This window comes from Lithobates pipiens, unplaced genomic scaffold, assembly GCF_037356315.1.
Source record: "Lithobates pipiens isolate NorthernLeopardFrog02 unplaced genomic scaffold, aLitPip1_a1.2 Scaffold_16, whole genome shotgun sequence".
Lineage (NCBI taxonomy): Eukaryota > Metazoa > Chordata > Amphibia > Anura > Ranidae > Lithobates > Lithobates pipiens.
The window spans coordinates 131716834-131736549 of NW_027507748.1; the positions used below are offsets into that span (position 1 = coordinate 131716834).

A 19716-nucleotide genomic window follows, 5' to 3' on the forward strand; every position below is an offset into this window, starting at 1 on the left:
TTCCACAACCACAACATCACCTAAAATAGATGTAAAAACATGTGTTTGGAAATATGCAGGTATACATCGATTACCTGAAGCTGTGGTGTCAGACACTCACCTGGTGGGGTGCCCATCTCCTCTCCTTCTTCCACCTCTCCTTCCTCCACATGCACATCCACGGGGGGGATGGGGCTAACCTCACATTCCTCCTGGCAAGGATGGCGGTCCCTGGGATCTTGCTTTGTGAGGCTTTTCTCCCCTATGAGAAATTAACAAACCAAAAGGTATACTTTAGCACACAGATATTTAAGGCCAGAACTAGGAAGATGAAACCTTGATTAGAAGTGTTGTACAATTGTCGGTTTATGAAGAGATGCAAAATGTGAAGACATGAGAAATCAATTCACTTTGCCAAAAAAGCTAATAAGTAGGTTTTTGTGCCAAGGTTCACACATGCCCAACCCCCCCCAAGTATACCAGGGAACCCCGTGTGGCGTGTGGTTTACCCTAATAAATGTTCTCTGGTGTCCCACACCTTTGCTCATGAGTGCAGATGTGTTTTTACCCAGCTGCCAAGTGTCCTCTCCTTCAATTACACTGAATGTTCTTTTCTAGTCATTGTATTTTGAAACACATCTAAACCACAATGTCCTAATCATTTGTTGTGTCCTAAAAATTACACACCCAAAAAATGCTGTTCAAACCCTGTATCATAAACGAGGTTTGCCACGAACAATTTACGAGGGTTTGTTAAAACGATACGATTCTTTACTGTAACCAACATGAAAGCAGCAATTTTTTACATTGTACAAAGGTAAAGCATATGGATCTGTATGCAATAATCATAAAATAGGAACACACGACAAGTACTTACTTTTTTTCAGAACTTTCTTGATCCTTCTGTATTGATCCGGCTCCCTCAATTTCAGGTCGGACCACCGTTTCCTCAATTGGTCTTTTGACCGTCGTACCCCAAAACGTTTATGCAGGGTCTTTACTACTTTGGCCATGATTCTGGCCTTGCGCAAGTTCGGATGGGTGTATGGTCCATGCTTGCCATCATAATCCCTACTTCGCAAGATTCCCACCATCTCCACCATTTCTTGAAATGCCATATTTGAGGCCTTAAATCTCCTCTTTCCGGATCGGGACGTTTGTGGCTCCGGGGATTCCTGACTACTGGAGTCGTTCATATGAAGCACCTGTTGTGTTTCCGCCATGTTTCTCCTACTGCGCACCGTTGAGAAAAGGGGGCGGGAAATATTCTTGTAAAAGAACGTCATGGGCGGGCAACGCAGGCGTAGTTCTACGCGGACGCACTGGGTCTTACGCCAAAATCACACGTCGTACGTACGTTAAGTGCGCAGAAAGGGGCGGGAAACCATGAACTTGACTAAAAGAACGTCAGGGGCGGGCAACGCAGGCGTAGTTCTACGCGGACGCACTGGGTCTTACGACAAAATGCACATGTCGTACGGACGTTAAGTGCGCAGAAAGGGGCGGGAAACCATGAACTTGACTAAAAGAACGTCAGGGGCGGGCAACGCAGGCGTAGTTCTACGCGGACGCACTGGGTCTTACGCCAAAATCACACGTCGTACGTACGTTAAGTGCGCAGAAAGGGGCGGGAAACCATGAACTTGACTAAAAGAACGTCAGGGGCGGGCAACGCAGGCGTAGTTCTACGCGGACGCACTGGGTCTTACGACAAAATGCACATGTCGTACGGACGTTAAGTGCGCAGAAAGGGGCGGGAAACCATGAACTTGACTAAAAGAACGTCAGGGGCGGGCAACGCAGGCGTAGTTCTACGCGGACGCACTGGGTCTTACGCCAAAATCACACGTCGTACGTACGTTAAGTGCGCAGAAAGGGGCGGGAAACCATGAACTTGACTAAAAGAACGTCAGGGGCGGGCAACGCAGGCGTAGTTCTACGCGGACGCACTGGGTCTTACGACAAAATGCACATGTCGTACGGACGTTAAGTGCGCAGAAAGGGGCGGGAAACCATGAACTTGACTAAAAGAACGTCAGGGGCGGGCAACGCAGGCGTAGTTCTACGCGGACGCACTGGGTCTTACGACAAAATGCACATGTCGTACGGACGTTAAGTGCGCAGAAAGGGGCGGGAAACCATGAACTTGACTAAAAGAACGTCAGGGGCGGGCAACGCAGGCGTAGTTCTACGCGGACGCACTGGGTCTTACGACAAAATGCACATGTCGTACGGACGTTAAGTGCGCAGAAAGGGGCGGGAAACCATGAACTTGACTAAAAGAACGTCAGGGGCGGGCAACGCAGGCGTAGTTCTACGCGGACGCACTGTATATAACGACAAAAATCACATGTCGTATGTTCGTTTGCGAAAATAGGAACAGAAGTTGGGAGCAAGAAAAACGAAGGTAAGTTTAAACCATTTCCCCAAATAAGTGGCAGATCCTGGAGTCTATCTTGGGCTAAGATTAGGAGAGTCTGAGCTAACATTATGTTTTTTGGCTTGTGTATTGTCTTGCAGAAAAATGAATCAAAAATTCCGGGATCCAGAATTTTTAAGTCTCTTTATAGACAAGTATAAAGAAATGTCTAATCTGTGGCATACCAAGAACAAGGATTATTTTAATAAACAAGTAAGGAGGGCAACACTGGAGAGATTTGTGACATTTGTGCAGCCTTGGATCCCAGAGGCAGACGTGGACTTTGTGGATAAGAAAATTCAAATATTGCAAAATATGTTCCGAAAGGAAAAGAGGAAAATACAACAATCCAAAACATCAGGAGCAGCACCAGGTGATGTGTATGTTCCCAGGCTGTGGTACTTTGAAAAGCTACGGTTCCTGGACGACCGATATAAACCCAGGGAGTCGCTTTCTACTCTTCCCTCCACCCTTCCCTCCACCCTTCCCTGCAGCATTCCCTCCACCTCAGCAGAGGCTGATGAGCCTTCCATCCTGGAGGAAGCGGATGCACCCAGCTGGAGCCAGGTATTTTTTTATCAAAAATAGTGAGATTCAGAATATTAATGATGTTAACTAGATGTTATTCGAATTTGTACGCTATTATTGATGTTAAAAAATAGTTAAAATTTGGACATATCAATTTACAGTAGTGGCCACAAATGTTTGTCACCAGCAGAAACAAGAAATAGTGGTGTCATAATGATACTCTTTTATATGTATTAACCGAATTTTGAAGTCAGGAGCTGAAAAATGTTTAGGATTGATGAACAAAAAACTAAAACAATGTCCCTTTTTTATACACAGGAGGAGCTCAGCCAGGAGGAAGGTGAGGAAAGTGGCAGGCAGGAGGAGGCTATGCCCACTCTCAGCCAGGAGGAGTCCATGCCCTCTGTCAGGCAGGAGGTGGCCGGGCCTAGTAGAAGGATGACGACTTCTCAAGTGCCTCCCCTCCGTCTTCCATCCAAAAGGGCCAAAAAAAATACACAGGCACAGGAGGAATCCCTGCGACTAATTAGAGAGGCGACTAATGTTTTAAACAGCCCCCCTGACGCAGAAGAGGCCTACGGCTGCTACATTGCCAGCCGGCTCCAGCAACTAGAGATGGGCCAACGTCTCCACTGCGAAAGGCTGATTTTCCTGTCCTTACAGAAGGGGTTCAGTGGAGATTTATCAGCCAACAGTACTATTGTGGAGCAAGTTCCTCCTGTTCCTCCTCCTCCTCCTCCTCCTGCCACGAGTCCACCATCGGAGACACAGCCTCCCAGGAAGGCTACAGGGAAGTCTGCAGGGAAGGGTGCAGTGAAGGGTGGAGCGAAGAGAAGAAGGTGATGACCTGGCTTCACTCTGGTCCGACCAACCACAGCCTGGGGACATATATACCATCTGATGCTGCTCTTGATGTCTGGGATTCTGGGACCATATTTGATTTTGTAAAATTTGAATTTTCTTGTCCACATAGTTTCACGTTTGCCCTGGGGCCAAAAGGCTACAGAAATGTCACAATTTTCTCCAGTGTTGCCTTCATTTTTTTGTTTGTAGAACCAGAAGAATAAATGGATATTTTTGTTTGAAAATATAATTGCCTATGTGTTTTTTGGTCAAATACCTTTCTATAAAAGACAATGTGAAATTAACAAGGGACACTAACCTCCTTGAGGTTATAAACAAAATAAAAATGTTATTGTGGTAACTTGTCACCAGAATAAAAATAAAAAGGTTATTGTGGTAATGAAAAAAAAAAAAAAAAAAATAACGTTTTTGGTTTTAACTTGACGGAACAATTAAATATGGAGATCACAATAAAAAATAAATGGTCAAGAATTGTACCAAAAATATGTAGGCCAAAAATTAGTCACCAACATTTTTTCCTTTTTTTTTATTTTTTTTTGGAGTAATTTTTTGATCAATATTTTTGGGTGAAATCATGAACATTTTTATTCTTGTGATCTCCATATTTAATTATTCGGTCAAGTTAACAACTTTTTTTTTTTGGGGGGGTTTTAATTGACAGAATAATTAAATATGGAGATCACAAGAAAAACATGGTAAAGAATTGTACCAAAAATATGGAGTAAAAAAAATTAGTAAAAAAAAAAAAAAAAAAAAAAAAATTCAGATGGGGCTTTAAAATAAAAACAAGATCATTCATGAGATGAGGAGAAATAAAACAGAAATGTGTTTGGTGAGAACTCTGTGAGTGAATATGAGCAGCAAAGCAACTTCGTTCTTCTAGCATTATAAATCAAAAGGCTTCGTTCTTCTAGCATTATAAAGAAGATGCGCTATACATTTAAACGAGCACAGAATTTGCAGCATGACGAATGTGCTACTTCCAATACGAACTGGAGTTTTACAAGACCGAGCACTTCCGTCTCGTACTTGCTTCAGAGCATGCGTCGTTTTAGGACTGTCGGAACAGCATACAGACGAGCGGACTTCTACATCGGACCTGGGTCCGGCGGAGTTCCGTCGGGAAAATTTGAAGCATGCTTCATTTCTAAAGTCCGTCAGACTTTTGCGAAGCTAAAGTCCGTTGCAGCCCACACACGAGCGGATAGTCCGCCGGACTCAGTCCGTCGGAGTTTGGATGTCGAAAAGTCCGCTCGTGTGTACGGGGCATTAGTGATAGTATAATGTCGTCAGCAAACAGGTTTATAACATGTTTGGATTTGTTAAACGTAAATCCCTTGATGAGGTCGTTTGCCCGTATAGATTCTGCCAATGGTTCTATAATAAGGTTGAATATGGTGGGGGAAAGAGGGCACCCTTGGCGAGTGCCGTTGGTAATGGTAAATGATTTGGACAATAGACCTGCTGTGTACACCTGTGCAGATGGGCAGGAATAAAGTGCCAGGATGGCATTAAGGATTGGACCCTGGAAACCAAACTTGTCTAACACAGCCTTCATATATGTCCAATGCACCCTATCGAACGCCTTCTCCGCATCCACAGAGAGGAGCAGAGAAGGCGTTCGCGAGGACCTCGCATGGTGAATAACATTAACAATTCGTCTGGTGGCATCCGAAGTTTGCCGCCCCCTCACAAAGCCCATCTGGTCTTTAGAAATGAGATGTGGTATGATAGTCATCAGCCTATTGGCTAATACTTTTGCGTAAATTTTCGTGTCAGAGTTTAGGAGAGAAATCGGCCGAAAATTGGAGGGGGTGGTAGGATCTTTGCCCGGTTTTGGTAGAGTCACTATGTGGGCTCTCAGCATCTCAGGGGGGAAAGAGGAAGTCTGTTCAGCTTTTGTGAAAACTTCTAAAAGGTATGGAGATAGCAAATTTTGGAAGATTTTATAATATTCATTCCCAAAGCCGTCTGGACCTGGGGATTTGCCAGAAGGCATTGAACTGATTATTTTCTGTATCTCCCGACACGTAAATGGAGCATTTAAGTAAGTGATATGATCTGCGGATAGAGAAGGGAGATTAATATGCTGTAAGAAGGATTGAATGCTCTGCATGGACGGTTGGGGAGTGTTCATGTCATCGCGGAGGTTGTAGAGGGCCCCATAGTATTCTGCAAATTGGTCTGCTATCCCTTGGGGGTTTACTATTTTGTGGCTGGTGAGAGGATGTAGTAGGTGAGCGATTTTAGAACGGGTGCGCGCCGCTTTGATTCTATGGGCTAGGTATTTTCCCGCACGATTAGCGTTTGCATAGGAATTAAATTGTAACTTACGGAGGTGTCTGTCAAATTTTTGAGTTAGTATATTTTTTAATGTATTCCGAAGATCAGCGAGCATAGTCGTTGTAGCGGGTGAAGGGGAGGCTTTATTACGTAATTCTAACTCGTGTATCTCTTTCAGGACTCCCTGAAGTAATGCATTGTATTTTTTCTTTTCCCTGGCCCCTAATTGTATAAGAATGCCTCGCATGAAAGCTTTGTGAGTGTTCCAAAGAAGAAATGGATCAATATCAGGGGTAGAATTGGTTTGGAAGAAATCCCTGAGATGCTGAGAAATAAGTGGTGCAAGCTTAGGTTCCTGAAGGAGCCGAATATTGCAACGCCAGATAGGTGGTGAGGAGGCGGCACCATGGGTGGCAAGGGACAAGGAAATTGCAGCATGGTCTGACCATGAAATATCATGTATCTGAGTGGATCTAACCCTCTGCAAAAGCCATTTGTCAGTCAGGAACATATCTATACGTGAATATGAGCAATGTCTTGTAGAAAAAAAAGTGTAGTCCCGTTCCATAGCGTGATGACATCTCCAGACATCGAAAAGGTCTTTGGTGTGAAAAAGATTAGGTAGAGGTGAAGCCCCACGTTGGTGAGTTGCTGTGGTGTCCAGATTGTGATCCGCAATGAGGTTAAAGTCCCCTCCAATGAGGAGGTTTCCATATAACATGGAATCAGCCTTTTTGAGAACCCTCTTAATAAATCTCAGTTGGTGGAGGTTAGGAGCGTATAACGTCACTAAGGTGAGGGGCTGGGAATCAAAGTCACCTGTAAGAATGATAAATCTGCCTTTGGCATCGATGAATGATTCCTTAGGAAGGAAAGACACAGTGTTTTTGATGGCTATCATGACCCCGCCAGTTTTTTTGTTAGGAGTACATGCTAGAAAGATGTGCGGGAAATCCTTATGCGTATGTTACCGGCCTCAAAATGTGAATTAAGAGAGCCGATGATTGTAGACGCGATGAGATAAGGTGATCAGCTTGGCGTGGACTGCAAAGAATCACACAAACAGCATGAGATATGACCACTGACTTTATGGCTGGAAGTAGTTTAATTTTTACATAACAATACATCTTTTACATTTTTATAGTCACATGTTTATAACCATTAACAATATATATAATACCGATTTTAACTAAAGTATTTTAAAACGTAGTTATAACAATGAACATTACTAAATTTAATAACATATATATCCCTGTTATTCAGTGTTATAGATAATTATCTTTATCTCTCTGGTACACTTTAAGTGTGCAATAATCATACTAGCAATGTATTGCTTTAATACAAATATTTTCATGGTAGTACTCTTTTTTAACCACTAGATGGTGCACATTGCATGTCTGTATGATGCAATACATAAGCTTTACATACAATAGGTTTTTTTCTATATTAAATAACAGAAAACATGTGCTTCTATAAATCTATGCAATTTCCAATAAATCAGGTTTAAATATACCTATTTAGAACGGTTTAGTGTTTTATAATAGACATTTGTTCTGACTAATGCAGTATTTTCATGTTCTTATGCACTTTTCACTTGTTTCTGACACATGCTGTTCTAAACTTCTAATTACAGCAAAACTATAGCATAAAATCTGCTGAGACTTTTTCTGCATCTGCTCAAGATGTTTAGGAATCTTTCTATCACAGGTTAATACAGATTAGGAACAATTTAGAGTACATACCTGCAAAGAATCACACAAACAGCATGATATATGACCACTGACTTTATGGCTGGAAGTAGTTTAATTTCCAGTCACATGGTGTGTGGCCTTATATAGACTCTGTTTGTGTACCTTCTCTGCCATCTACTGGTTATTAATAGAATAGAAGGGATATGTTTAGAAATATAAAAAAAAAATGAATATGTACTTTGCTTTGGGGTGTCTGTTTTGTGACCATATAAACCCCAGTCCGTCACACTCTCCCCTCCTTCAGTTAATGGCTCCCGACATTAAACTCAATTGGTATCTGAACACTATTTAGTGATTTAAGTAACCCAAATAGGTACTTGTTGCCACCAAGGAGCTACGTTAACTACCTGGCATGTCCTGGGAGTAGCTAGCATTGTGTGAGTTTGTATGGTGTGAATCTGACTTGGTATGTATCTTGGCTGACCTAGTGTGTCATATGTAAAGATCTCTTTAGGCTTAGCTTGTCTGGTAGATCTTCTGACAGGAGTTGAGTCTTCTCCATCAACATCATTCTCCATTTGCATATCTTGGTTCACAGGTAAGTCTTGACTTAATGAGGGTAATTCTGCAGTGTCTAGTCCCACCATATCTGTAGCCCAGATTTGGTCGTCAACTACTGTTCCATCATTTTGTTCTTGTTCAAGATTGGGTGTGGTAGTTGTAGGATAGAACTCCTCAGCAGAAACTCTTAATGGGATTTTCTGTACGTTTTGAGAGTTTGGTTGAGACACAACACAATCATGACTTTCTGTAGTCTCTGGTATATAAGGATAATACCATCTTTCTTCATCTGAACATTCCTCCTCCTGGTCCACATCCATTCTGGTATCCTTTCTGTTACTTGATTGTCTTTGTTTCATCGGTACTCTTGGAATGTGTCCTTCAATTGGTAGGTCATTTACTGGTAGTAAAAGATTTCTGTGCAGTACTCGAATAGTCTTTTTACCACTTTCAGGCTGAATTTTGTACACAGGCCCATCTTTGATTCTTTCTACCACTTTGTGTACTGATTCTTCCCAGTATGAACGAAGTTTACCAGGTCCTCCTCTTTCAGAGAGATTTTGTACTAAGACCCGATCACCCGGTTGAAGAGGTGCTCCTTTTATCTTTTTGTCATAGTACTTCTTCCCTTTAGCAGATGATTTTTTGCTATTCTCGGATGCGATTTTGTAAGCTTCTTGCATTCTAGATGCCCATTTCTGAGTAAATGTTGGTTGACTTTCTGATTCCTTTTCCAAATTTAGGTTGAGCATTAGGTCAATTGGCAAACGAGGAGATCTTCCATACAATAGAAAGAATGGCGAGTATCCTGTGGCTTCATGCCTGGTGCAATTGTATGCATGAACCATATGTGGAAGATGTTCTTTCCAATCTGACTTTTTCTCTTCCTCTAAGGTGCGAAGCATCTGTAACAAAGTACGGTTCAGTCTCTCCACTGGGTTACCCTGTGGATGGTATGGAGTAGTTCTTGAATGAGAAATCCCTGCCAATCGTTGCAATGTCTGAAATAAGTGGTTTTCAAATTCTCTTCCTTGGTCATGGTGGAGTTTCTCTGGATAGCCAAAACGTGGTATGAAATCTTGAAAGATCTTTTCTGCCGCCGTTTTTCCAGATTTGTTCTTAGTTGGATACGCTTGTGCAAAGCGTGTGAAATGGTCAACTATTACAAGTATATACTCATATCTTCCTTTGCTTTTCTCCAAGTGAAGATAATCAATGGATACTAACTCCAAAGGTGAACTGGTAGTAATCGAACCCATAGGTGCTCTTTTGGTGATATTTGGACGCTTTCGTTTGATGCAGCTGCACTTCTTCAGCACATATTCATCAATGTCTCTTTGCATAAATGGCCAGTAAAATCGTTCACGTGCTAGGTGGGTTACTTTGTCAGTACCAATGTGACCCATGTCATCATGAAGATTTCTTAAGACCAATGGTTTTAACTTTTCTGGTAGAACTAGCTGTTTTCGGGTTCCAGAGTGTCGGTAGAGGATTCCTTCATCGACTCTGAGTTTATTCCATTCATGTATCAAACGTCTTGTTTTGCTGGTCATACTCTCCTTTTCTTTGTGGTTTGGAATCCAGTCGTTCTCCTTAAGCCAGACCACTTCTCTAATGTTGGTATCGTCTTGTTGTAATGCTCTGATATTCTCCTGAGTCATTGGGCAGATTGTCTGTCCTTTCAGCAATTCTTCGGCCACATCACTTTCTGAGTGAAGAGTCAATGAAGCCACCCATAATGCCTCTTCTTCGTCAACAGCTTTGCTCCCTTGCCACATAGCTGACACAACCTCAGATGGTACAAGCTCTGTGTACTCACTCAGATTCTTCGTGAGTTCCACCGGAAATCGTGACAGTGTATCTGCGTCTGCATTCTGTTTACCTGGCCTGTACTTGATATCGAAGTGGAAATCGGCCAACTCGCCAACCCAGCGATGACCCACAGCATTCAATCTGGCAGTACTCAATACATATGTCAATGGGTTGTTGTCTGTGTAAACGGTGAATGTTGGAGCGTAGTACAAGTAATCTCTGAATTTGTCACAGACTGCCCACTTGAGAGCTAAAAACTCAAGTTTACCAGAGTGAAGATGGTAATTGCGCTCTGCTGGAGTCAATGTTCTGGAGCCAAACCCAATAACACGAAGTTTTTCTCCTTGTCGTTGGTATAGTACAGCACCTAGGCCTTCATTGGAAGCATCAGTGTGTAAGACGAAGGGTAAATCAAAATCAGGGTATGCTAGAATTGGTGGATTGGTTAGCATGTCCACCAGTCTGGATACTACAGCTTGATGTTTGGGTGTCCATTGAATCAGTGTTTTAGATGGCACTTGTGCTTTGTTCCCGTTTTTCTTTATAGATTCCCTCCGATTGTTTTTGGGGATGGATGTAGCAGATTCTTTCTCAGTGTTCTGCAAAAGTTCATACAGTGGTTTAGCAAGTCGAGAGAAATCTTGAATGAAGGACCTGTAGTAGCTCAGGAATCCTAACAAAGATCTGACCCCTCCCACTGTTTTGGGTTCTTTCCTTTTCAAATGTAATACCGCTTCAAGATCTTTTGGGTCAATTTTTATGCCTTCTTCTGACACCATTCGTCCAAGGTATCGAATCTGTCGTTTAAAGAGTTCACACTTCTTCGGTCTAAGTTTGATACCATGCTCACGCATTCGACTAAGCACTTGCCTAATATCATTGACCTGCTCCTGAAAAGTTTTGGAGTAACAAAGTACGTCATCCAAGTATGGAGAACAACATTTGTCTCTGATGCCCTCTAATACATTCTCCATGCATCTCTGAAAAGCTGCTGGGGCATTCGTTAATCCAAATGGAATACGGGTCCACTCCAGGAGTCCCCAGGGGGTGCTGAAAGCCGTCAGATGTCTGGAGTCTTCATGCACAAAGCCTTGATGATACGCACTACCCTGGTCCAGGATTGAGAACCACGTAAATCCTCCTAAGCTATCCAGCAGATCTTGTATTCTGGGTTGTGGATGTCTATCTGGGATAGTCTTTCGGTTTAACTCCCTAAAGTCAACACATAGTCGTAGGCTACTGTCCTTCTTTCGAACACAAACAACTGGTGATGAGTATGCTGAAGAAGATTTTGTTACCCAACCTCGGTCAAGAAGGTTTTGGATATATTCTTTCACTTCTTTGTATAGGGGTTTCGGTATCGAATTGTAGCGTTTCTGGACAGGAGTTTCATCTTTCAGATTTATCCTCAGTTTCAGGTTAGGAATGCATCCTATGTCTCCCTCATCTCGAGCAAAGACATCTGATTCATCATATAACATTTGTCTCGCTATCTCCTGTTCTTCTTCTGAGAGATCTTCCAAATTGACAGGTGGGTGCCACTTAACAGATTTGTTAGTGGGTAGCTGATTTCCAGTGTCCACTTGATTCAACTGGTTTACATGAAACACCCTTTTCTTCTGGTCAATTCCCTTTCCATCGTCTTTGTTTGGAGACAATGGTAGAATCTCAGCTGCTGGAGAAATGGTACCCAATACTGTTCTGGGTGGAAGGTAGATGTCATGTTGAGCACGGTTCAGTAAAGGTATCTTCACCAGTTTAGAGAACCCATTTGGCACATCTACCACTGAAGGAAATAGTTCAAGTCCTTCCTCAACTGGATATTCGGGAAGTGGTTCAAATGACATGATTCCTCCTTTTGGCCACGCTCTAATTCTACATTTGACTTCACAGACCTCGCCTCCTTTAATCTGGAGTCCTTTCTTCCCCACTTTGACCATACGACTATCGAATATTTCTCCTGGGTCAGTTGCTTGACTGACAGCATTGACAATGTTATTCGCTACACTCTGTCTTACTTTCATAGCTTCACTCAGCAAGATAGTCAGGTTTTGGGTGCTGTTTGGTCGGTCACGGTTTTCTCTGATCAATTCTTCGATAACATTAAATCCAAGAATTGGATTGTCATTACAGCAGTCCCTCACCAGCATTGGCACATAAATGGCTAAGTTTCCATGTCCACTACTTTCGAATTCCAGGCAGACTTCAATCCATCCGATGAATGGAATGATAGAACCATTTGCAGCTGTAATGGATAAGTTGTCATCACAAAGTATATCTTGTATGTGCCTAATGGAGACACTGGGTAGAAACTTTTCTAACCATGCCTTCCCGACAATGCTGACCTGAGCTCCTGTATCCATCAACATGTCAACCGGTACACCATTCATCCGACATGACAGTAGGCATTTTCCTCCAATTAATTGTGCTACGTGTTGTTTGGAGAATCCATTCTCTTTTGGGAGTGTTCTAGTTGACCGGTGGGTGAATACCCTGTTTACCTTAGCATGGGACAGATCATTTGAGGTGGTCACTGGTTGTCCCTTTCCCAGTGACCGTCTGTCGTTTCCCGACTGCCTTCTTTTCTTCAAGCAATCAACCGCTCTGTGTCCTGTCCAACCACAGTAGAAACAATGGTAGCAGTTTTGACTCTCTCGTTTAATGCAATCATCACACCTGGGCTTGCAGTGAGTTGTATCTGGAACTTGAACATTGGTTAGTGGCTTAGTCATTTGGTTTCCAACAATAGGAGTTAGCTTCATCATCTTTTCCAGGTTCTTTGTGAGAGCAGAGACCTGTGTTGTTAGTTCCATTAATGCAGTTTGATTTGCTCTAGCATCTCCCTCAACTCCCTTTTGGAAGGTGTCTTTTTCACTATTCCCTGGTGTCTGTGATGAATGAACAGTAAGAGGTTTATGTTTAGGAGCACTGTTTAAGCGTCTCTGCCTTTCTGTTTCCTCATCAACTGATCTGGTGACTTGCTCTATGATAAAGTCATCCGTTACTGTCAAATCAGACACATAAGGCTTGATATCTCGTCTAACATTAGAATTTTTCTCATTTAGTCCCTGATACAGTGTATGAAGGAATATGCCTTGCACCAGTTTTTTGTCATAGCTAAGCTCTCGCCTATCATGTTGTGATGTAGACAGAACTTTTTGTTTTAACCCCACTAGCCTGTAAACAAATTGTTGTGCTGGTTCTCTTTCTTGCTGGGTAGCATTGCTAAGGTCCTGAAATAACTCATTACGACTTCGTTCTCTCATATGTGACTTCAAAAACCTTTTCAATTCAGCAACAGTAAGATCATCTTTGTCAGTCAACATATCTTTAAAATTACCAGGTTTGATTATTCTCAACACTGTGCGTATAATTTCAGATTCAGGGAATTTTTCTGTTAGACCCTCGTCAATTTGTCTGCACACGCTACTGTAACTCATGTCCGAACCATGATCTGAAATTACACCACCATGCATTTTAAATTCTCTACGTGGCAATAAAGCAACAACATCAGTTAATCTCACCACCTCCGATACCTGTTCAGTCCTTGCAGTCCCACTACTTATTTTTTTTGCAGCGGTTGCAATGTCCACAGTTGGTGTACTTTCCTTGTTAAGTTTTAGTTCATTGATCTTGTCTTGGATGATGAGTAGGTAAGACATACCTTGATCTTCCAACTTTTCCAGCTGATCACTTCTCAAGTAGTCTTCAATAAATTCAACAAGTTCCATTTCGTTGGTACCAGTCACTGATGGAACGTCCACTTCTCTTCCATCTCCCAGCGTAATAGCGAGGCTATGCAGCTGTTCTTCATTAAGCAGATGAATTTGCTTCCGGATATCCCACATCAGCGCACGATGAGGAGACGCCATCTCTGTTGCAATCTGAAGACTTGCAGTCACGAGGCAGACGACTCTCACGACTCTCCTTGTAGCTCTGTAGCAGGCTCACGCTTGTCTCGCACTTCCCTTTCACTGGTAACACAACGAATCCCGGCACACGAGCCCCCAAAATGTTACCGGCCTCAAAATGTGAATTAAGAGAGCCGATGATTGTAGACGCGATGAGATAAGGTGATCAGCTTGGCGTGGACTGCAAAGAATCACACAAACAGCATGAGATATGACCACTGACTTTATGGCTGGAAGTAGTTTAATTTTTACATAACAATACATCTTTTACATTTTTATAGTCACATGTTTATAACCATTAACAATATATATAATACCGATTTTAACTAAAGTATTTTAAAACGTAGTTATAACAATGAACATTACTAAATTTAATAGCATATATATCCCTGTTATTCAGTGTTATAGATAATTATCTTTATCTCTCTGGTACACTTTAAGTGTGCAATAATCATACTAGCAATGTATTGCTTTAATACAAATATTTTCATGGTAGTACTCTTTTTTAACCACTAGATGGTGCACATTGCATGTCTGTATGATGCAATACATAAGCTTTACATACAATAGGTTTTTTTCTATATTAAATAACAGAAAACATGTGCTTCTATAAATCTATGCAATTTCCAATAAATCAGGTTTAAATATACCTATTTAGAACGGTTTAGTGTTTTATAATAGACATTTGTTCTGACTAATGCAGTATTTTCATGTTCTTATGCACTTTTCACTTGTTTCTGACACATGCTGTTCTAAACTTCTAATTACAGCAAAACTATAGCATAAAATCTGCTGAGACTTTTTCTGCATCTGCTCAAGATGTTTAGGAATCTTTCTATCACAGGTTAATACAGATTAGGAACAATTTAGAGTACATACCTGCAAAGAATCACACAAACAGCATGAGATATGACCACTGACTTTATGGCTGGAAGTAGTTTAATTTCCAGTCACATGGTGTGTGGCCTTATATAGACTCTGTTTGTGTACCTTCTCTGCCATCTACTGGTTATTAATAGAATAGAAGGGATATGTTTAGAAATATAAAAAAAATGAATATGTACTTTGCTTTGGGGTGTCTGTTTTGTGACCATATAAACCCCAGTCCGTCACACGTACAAGTAGGTGTTTTCATTAGTTGGAAATGAGTCTCTTGAATGAGGAGAATGTCTGCCTTCTGGGTTTGAGCCTCCCGCCATAATGAAAAGCGTTTGGCAGGGTGGTTCAGACCGCGCACGTTAAGGGATAGACACTTAATGTTCATTGGGGCGGTGCGGGAAAAGTTTGTAATGTAACAGATGCAGGGTACTCACTGCGTCTTCCGTTTGTCAAAGCAAGAAAGGGTGCCAGCAGTTCATTCTTATGTGTAGTCAAGTTCCAGGCATGTGGTCCACCGTGTCCAGATAGGGAAAACGAAAAGAAAAAACAAACACATGAGGTAAAAACAAGTAACTGTAGCATAGTAAAAAAGGATCTTACAACTGATCCGCGTGCAGACATGTCTGCTGAACTGAACATTAGGGTGATCGGAGACTGATAAAAGACTCCGTCAGCCAGAGAGACATAACGTGAAAGTCAGAAATTGTTCAGGAGCCGCTCCCGGCCTGATGTTTGCTGTGACGTCTGCGTGTGACTAACTGCCATTCCTCCCTGAGGTGGGAAGGTTGTGGTGGGTGGATTGAGACTGGGTGTGGGTCATGCAGGATTCCCCATTGTGTCAGGGTTGCTATGCCATCCTCCAAGGTGTTGACGGATCTTGTAACCCCATTGTACGTGATTACCAGTGTAGCAGGATATTTCCACTTATGTGGAATTTTGTGGTTCCTTAAAGCTTTGGTGATGGTAGCTAGATTACGCCTTCTCTGCAGAGTGTGTCTTGAGAGATCCGGAAGGATTATCAAGTCAGCATACTGAGGAGGTATATTGTCAGGGTTGCGAGCTGCTTGAAAGATCTGTTCCTTAACGTTTTAAAAGTGAATCCGCAGGAGAGTGTCTCTAGGTGTACCTTCTGGTAAAAAGGAGGGTTTAGGGATCCTGTGTATGCGGTCCACTATTAAGTCTTGTGCAGTCAGGTTAGGCAGTAGAGAGGAAAATAGCATTTGAGCGTATTGTAAAAGTTGCTGTGCAGGTACCGATTCAGGTATACCACGCAATTTAATATTGTTGCATCTACTGCGGTCTTCAAGGTCAGCGACCTTATCCTTTAACCAAGCTATGTCCTCTCCCTGTGCTGAATGTGCGTCCACCATTACGTTATAGGTTGTGGAGAAATCCTCCATCCTGCTCTCAACTCTGTCCACCCTGACTCCCATAGCTTGCACTTCCCTGTGACATTGATTAATGCCTTGTACCAAATCACTGTGAAGAGCTGACCGAAGGGAAATCAACATTTCTTTCAGTACTGTGTCAGAAATTGGCTGGTCAGTTGTGGGAAAGTTAGCTATGGGATCTGGGGCCTGCGTGTGTGAGGCCTGTGCAGCCTGCATGCCTGAGGTAGCGCTTACCTCCATGTCTTGTTGTCTGTCAGGGGAGAGCAGTCTAGGCTTAGATTTGTCCGGGCTCCTTGTCGTGGGACTCGGCGTTTCTGAAGATGGATCGCTTCGGATATCGCCGTGTCCTTTAGACAGGAGGGAGCCTCCTCCGATCGTGTTGCTGCTGCGTGCGGCCTGTGGCTCCGCGTCGTGAGGGCTCCGTCCGCCGCCATTTTGTGGAGATCCGCGGGCTTTCGCCATGAAGAACTGAGCCATCTTCTGTGGTTGGATCACGTTCTTCCGTCGCCTAGACATGTCTCCGCCGTTCCGCCGATCGTTCCATAGGTTCGGAGGTGTTTTGTCGGCCGGTGCGCTCTGATGCGGCGAGGTCTCTCTGGAGGACGAACGGAGCTCCGGAATCAAGCGTCCATCTTGGAGCTCATTCGCCACGCCCCCCCCTGGGTGGATGTTTACATTCCATCTTGATTCCGGTCAGACGTGACTTTTAGGTCACGTCACTTCAGGTTTCACTCTTTTTATGCTTGAAACGCATAGCGTCGATTACGCACCTCCAGTTTGCGTCATTCCCGGTGCTCAGCCAGTTCTGATCCTCCCCTTGTCCATTGGCGTGGCTCTGGCTCCCTCCTGCAGATAGCTATCAGCTGGGAGCATTCCTGTTGCCACCCACACCCCCTGGGATATCTGGGAACATGAGAGATGGATCTTGAATGGATCTCACCCTACTGCCGTGGCGTGTGTCCCATCTGGCATATCAGTGGTCAGATGAGTCCTCTCCCGTCCCTCCAAATCCTACAGAATCCATCTAGATCTGTGATCCGGAGATGGGGGCAGCCTCAGGGATCCCTTCTTTCTCCTTCCCCGGGAATTACAGCAGACTCCCCGCACATATATATATACACCATGACCCATGAGAGCCTCCATTCAGCGGTTCACCTGTGCGGTGAGGCATTGGAGGGAGACACATACACACACACGGGGAATTAGGTGAGAATCCCTGTGCTGGGATAAATTCTGCAATAACACTACTTACCCCCTGTATTTTTATTCCTTTTTATTATTGTTTGATAGGTTTCTCTACAGTTTTTCCCTTACAATATTATCTACTGGGATTTAGGCAGAAGGGTGGTTTGATTCACATCCCCATTCAATCAATTTATTCCTTTTCAAAAGGTAAGACCTTGGAATATCTATAGGTCCCCTCCCTGTTTTCATCCCATTCACAATTACTATACATGTGTATATATATATATATATATATATATATATATATATATATATATATATATATATATACACACCCTTTCCCTCCCCTTACTGTTTTCCGCCTCTCCCCTTTTCTTTCTACTTCTCTCCCTCCTCTCCTTCTTTCCCTTCCCTTCCTTCCAGCCCCCACATTCTTCCCCTTCCTTCCCTCCCCCTTCTCCACAGTTACTTTCCCTTCCCTTCTACTTCCCCATCCCCCCTTTCTCTTTAATTCCTTTCTCCTTTCCTACTTTCTGTTCCCTCTTACCGTATCTTTCTTTTTTCGCCCCCTCTTTTCCTATCTGCGCCATACTGCTATCAACACATTAATATCATGATCACCATTACACAGGAGTCTGCTCTTCCTTCCTGGTGAGGACACGGCCCCCCAGGCTTCCTTCCCACTGGACTGACTGTGCTATCGGCATTATACAGGTGAAATATCAGTATACTGATATAATCTTGTATAACAAGTATTAACTGATCCACTTGTCCCTTTGCTTCTTTCTTGATTTTGGCACATTGTTGGGCATAAAATAAATAAATGGAATATAGTTCTAATCTGTTAGCTTTATAATATATTGTAATGTAATTAGAGGTGTTATGAAGTTGCTTAACCCTTTGTCTTTATAGTCAGCGATGATCAAAATATCTATCAATATCTATCTATAATTAAGTCAACATCGTATTCATAGGTTATTACAGTATTTGTACAAAATTTGTGCTATCTCAAGGTCCTTATGAAGTGGAACCTCCTGTGAAACGCGCAGGCCATCTGTCTTGATCTTTTAAGTCAGGGCCAGCACATCCTGGACCAAGTGACAGAACTGTGATTTTAACACGCTATAACTGTTAATAAAAATAAATAATAAAATAAAAAAATAAAATGTTTTTATTCAACCAAATGTATATGAAAAATTACGATTAATTATAATTTTTATTCTTTAATATATGTAATATTATTAAACCCTACAAGGTACACACAAAGTCTCACCCCACTCCCTGTTTGTTATTGATGTTATTGTTATTGATGAGTACCAATGATATAGTTGCGATAACAGGTTTGTGTGTCCTTGCCCGGTTTTGTCGCAATTGGCATCCCCGGAAGAAGTCCAATTGCGATAAAACTGGTCGGTGAGGACACACAAACCTGTTATAGCAACTATATCACAACTATATCATCGGTACTGATTGCTGCAGCTTTCCTATTTATGCACTGTACTTTTTGGCACTTTGTCTAAGTGCATTTGGCATCTAATAAACACCTTTGAAAATGTTTTACACTATTGGAGCCCCTTGTTTATTTTTGGGTATCTCTGGTTGTCCTGAAGTTTATGCACATCCGTACTACATCTCTTATTGATACAACCGGGATATCCAAAACTCCTATTTGACCTTCCATAATAGAGGGTCCATTACTTGGGGTAAGAACACATCTTGACCTTAATGTTGGTGGTTTCACAAGGTGGAGGATTTTCTTTTGGATTTGGTTCAACACAAGCACTTCCGTTCATGTCTATTTATTTTCAATCATATTTATGTTGTTGCTATTCAGCCTGTGTTGCTGTATTGGACTTTATGAAGACGTTTGGACTTTAATGGTCTACTTGTATTGAGCACAACTTTATTTTATCAGATGTAGACATTTCACTGGAAATTTCGGGGCTCGTGCTCCTTTGTTGGTCCTAACTTTAGTTGAATGAGTGATATGTAATGATCAAGTCATTTCTAAGTGCTGTTTTAATTTTATTATTATACTATTGTTTTTTTTTTTACCTGCGCTTTCAGTGTGCTATGCTTTTGTTTAACCACTTCAGCCCCAGAAGATTTTACCCCCTTCCTGACCAGAGCACTTTTTGTGATTCATTACTGTGTTGCTTTAACTGACAATTGCGCAGTTGTGCAACACTGCAACCAAACAAAATTGACCTCCT

At 42.4% G+C, this 19716-nt stretch overlaps 1 protein-coding gene across 1 annotated transcript; it reads left to right on the forward strand.

Moving 5' to 3' along the window:
• The first annotated feature begins 1848 nt into the window (after positions 1–1848).
• LOC143982075 (uncharacterized) lies at positions 1849–3980 on the forward strand. Its single transcript, XM_077480470.1, has 2 exons — positions 1849–2965; positions 3245–3980. Exons 1-2 carry the CDS (start codon positions 2504–2506, stop codon positions 3767–3769), a joined length of 987 nt encoding a protein of 328 aa, XP_077336596.1. The 5' UTR covers positions 1849–2503; the 3' UTR covers positions 3770–3980.
• Positions 3981–19716: the final 15736 nt, after the last annotated feature.

Bases quoted from the DNA above. Each gene is read 5' to 3' on its own strand.
- LOC143982075 (XM_077480470.1), top strand. From the start codon at position 2,504: ATGAATCAAAAATTCCGGGATCCAGAATTTTTAAGTCTCTTTATAGAC. The intron at 2,966-3,244 runs GTATTTTTTTAT...TTTTATACACAG, and splicing joins ATGCACCCAGCTGGAGCCAG to GAGGAGCTCAGCCAGGAGGA.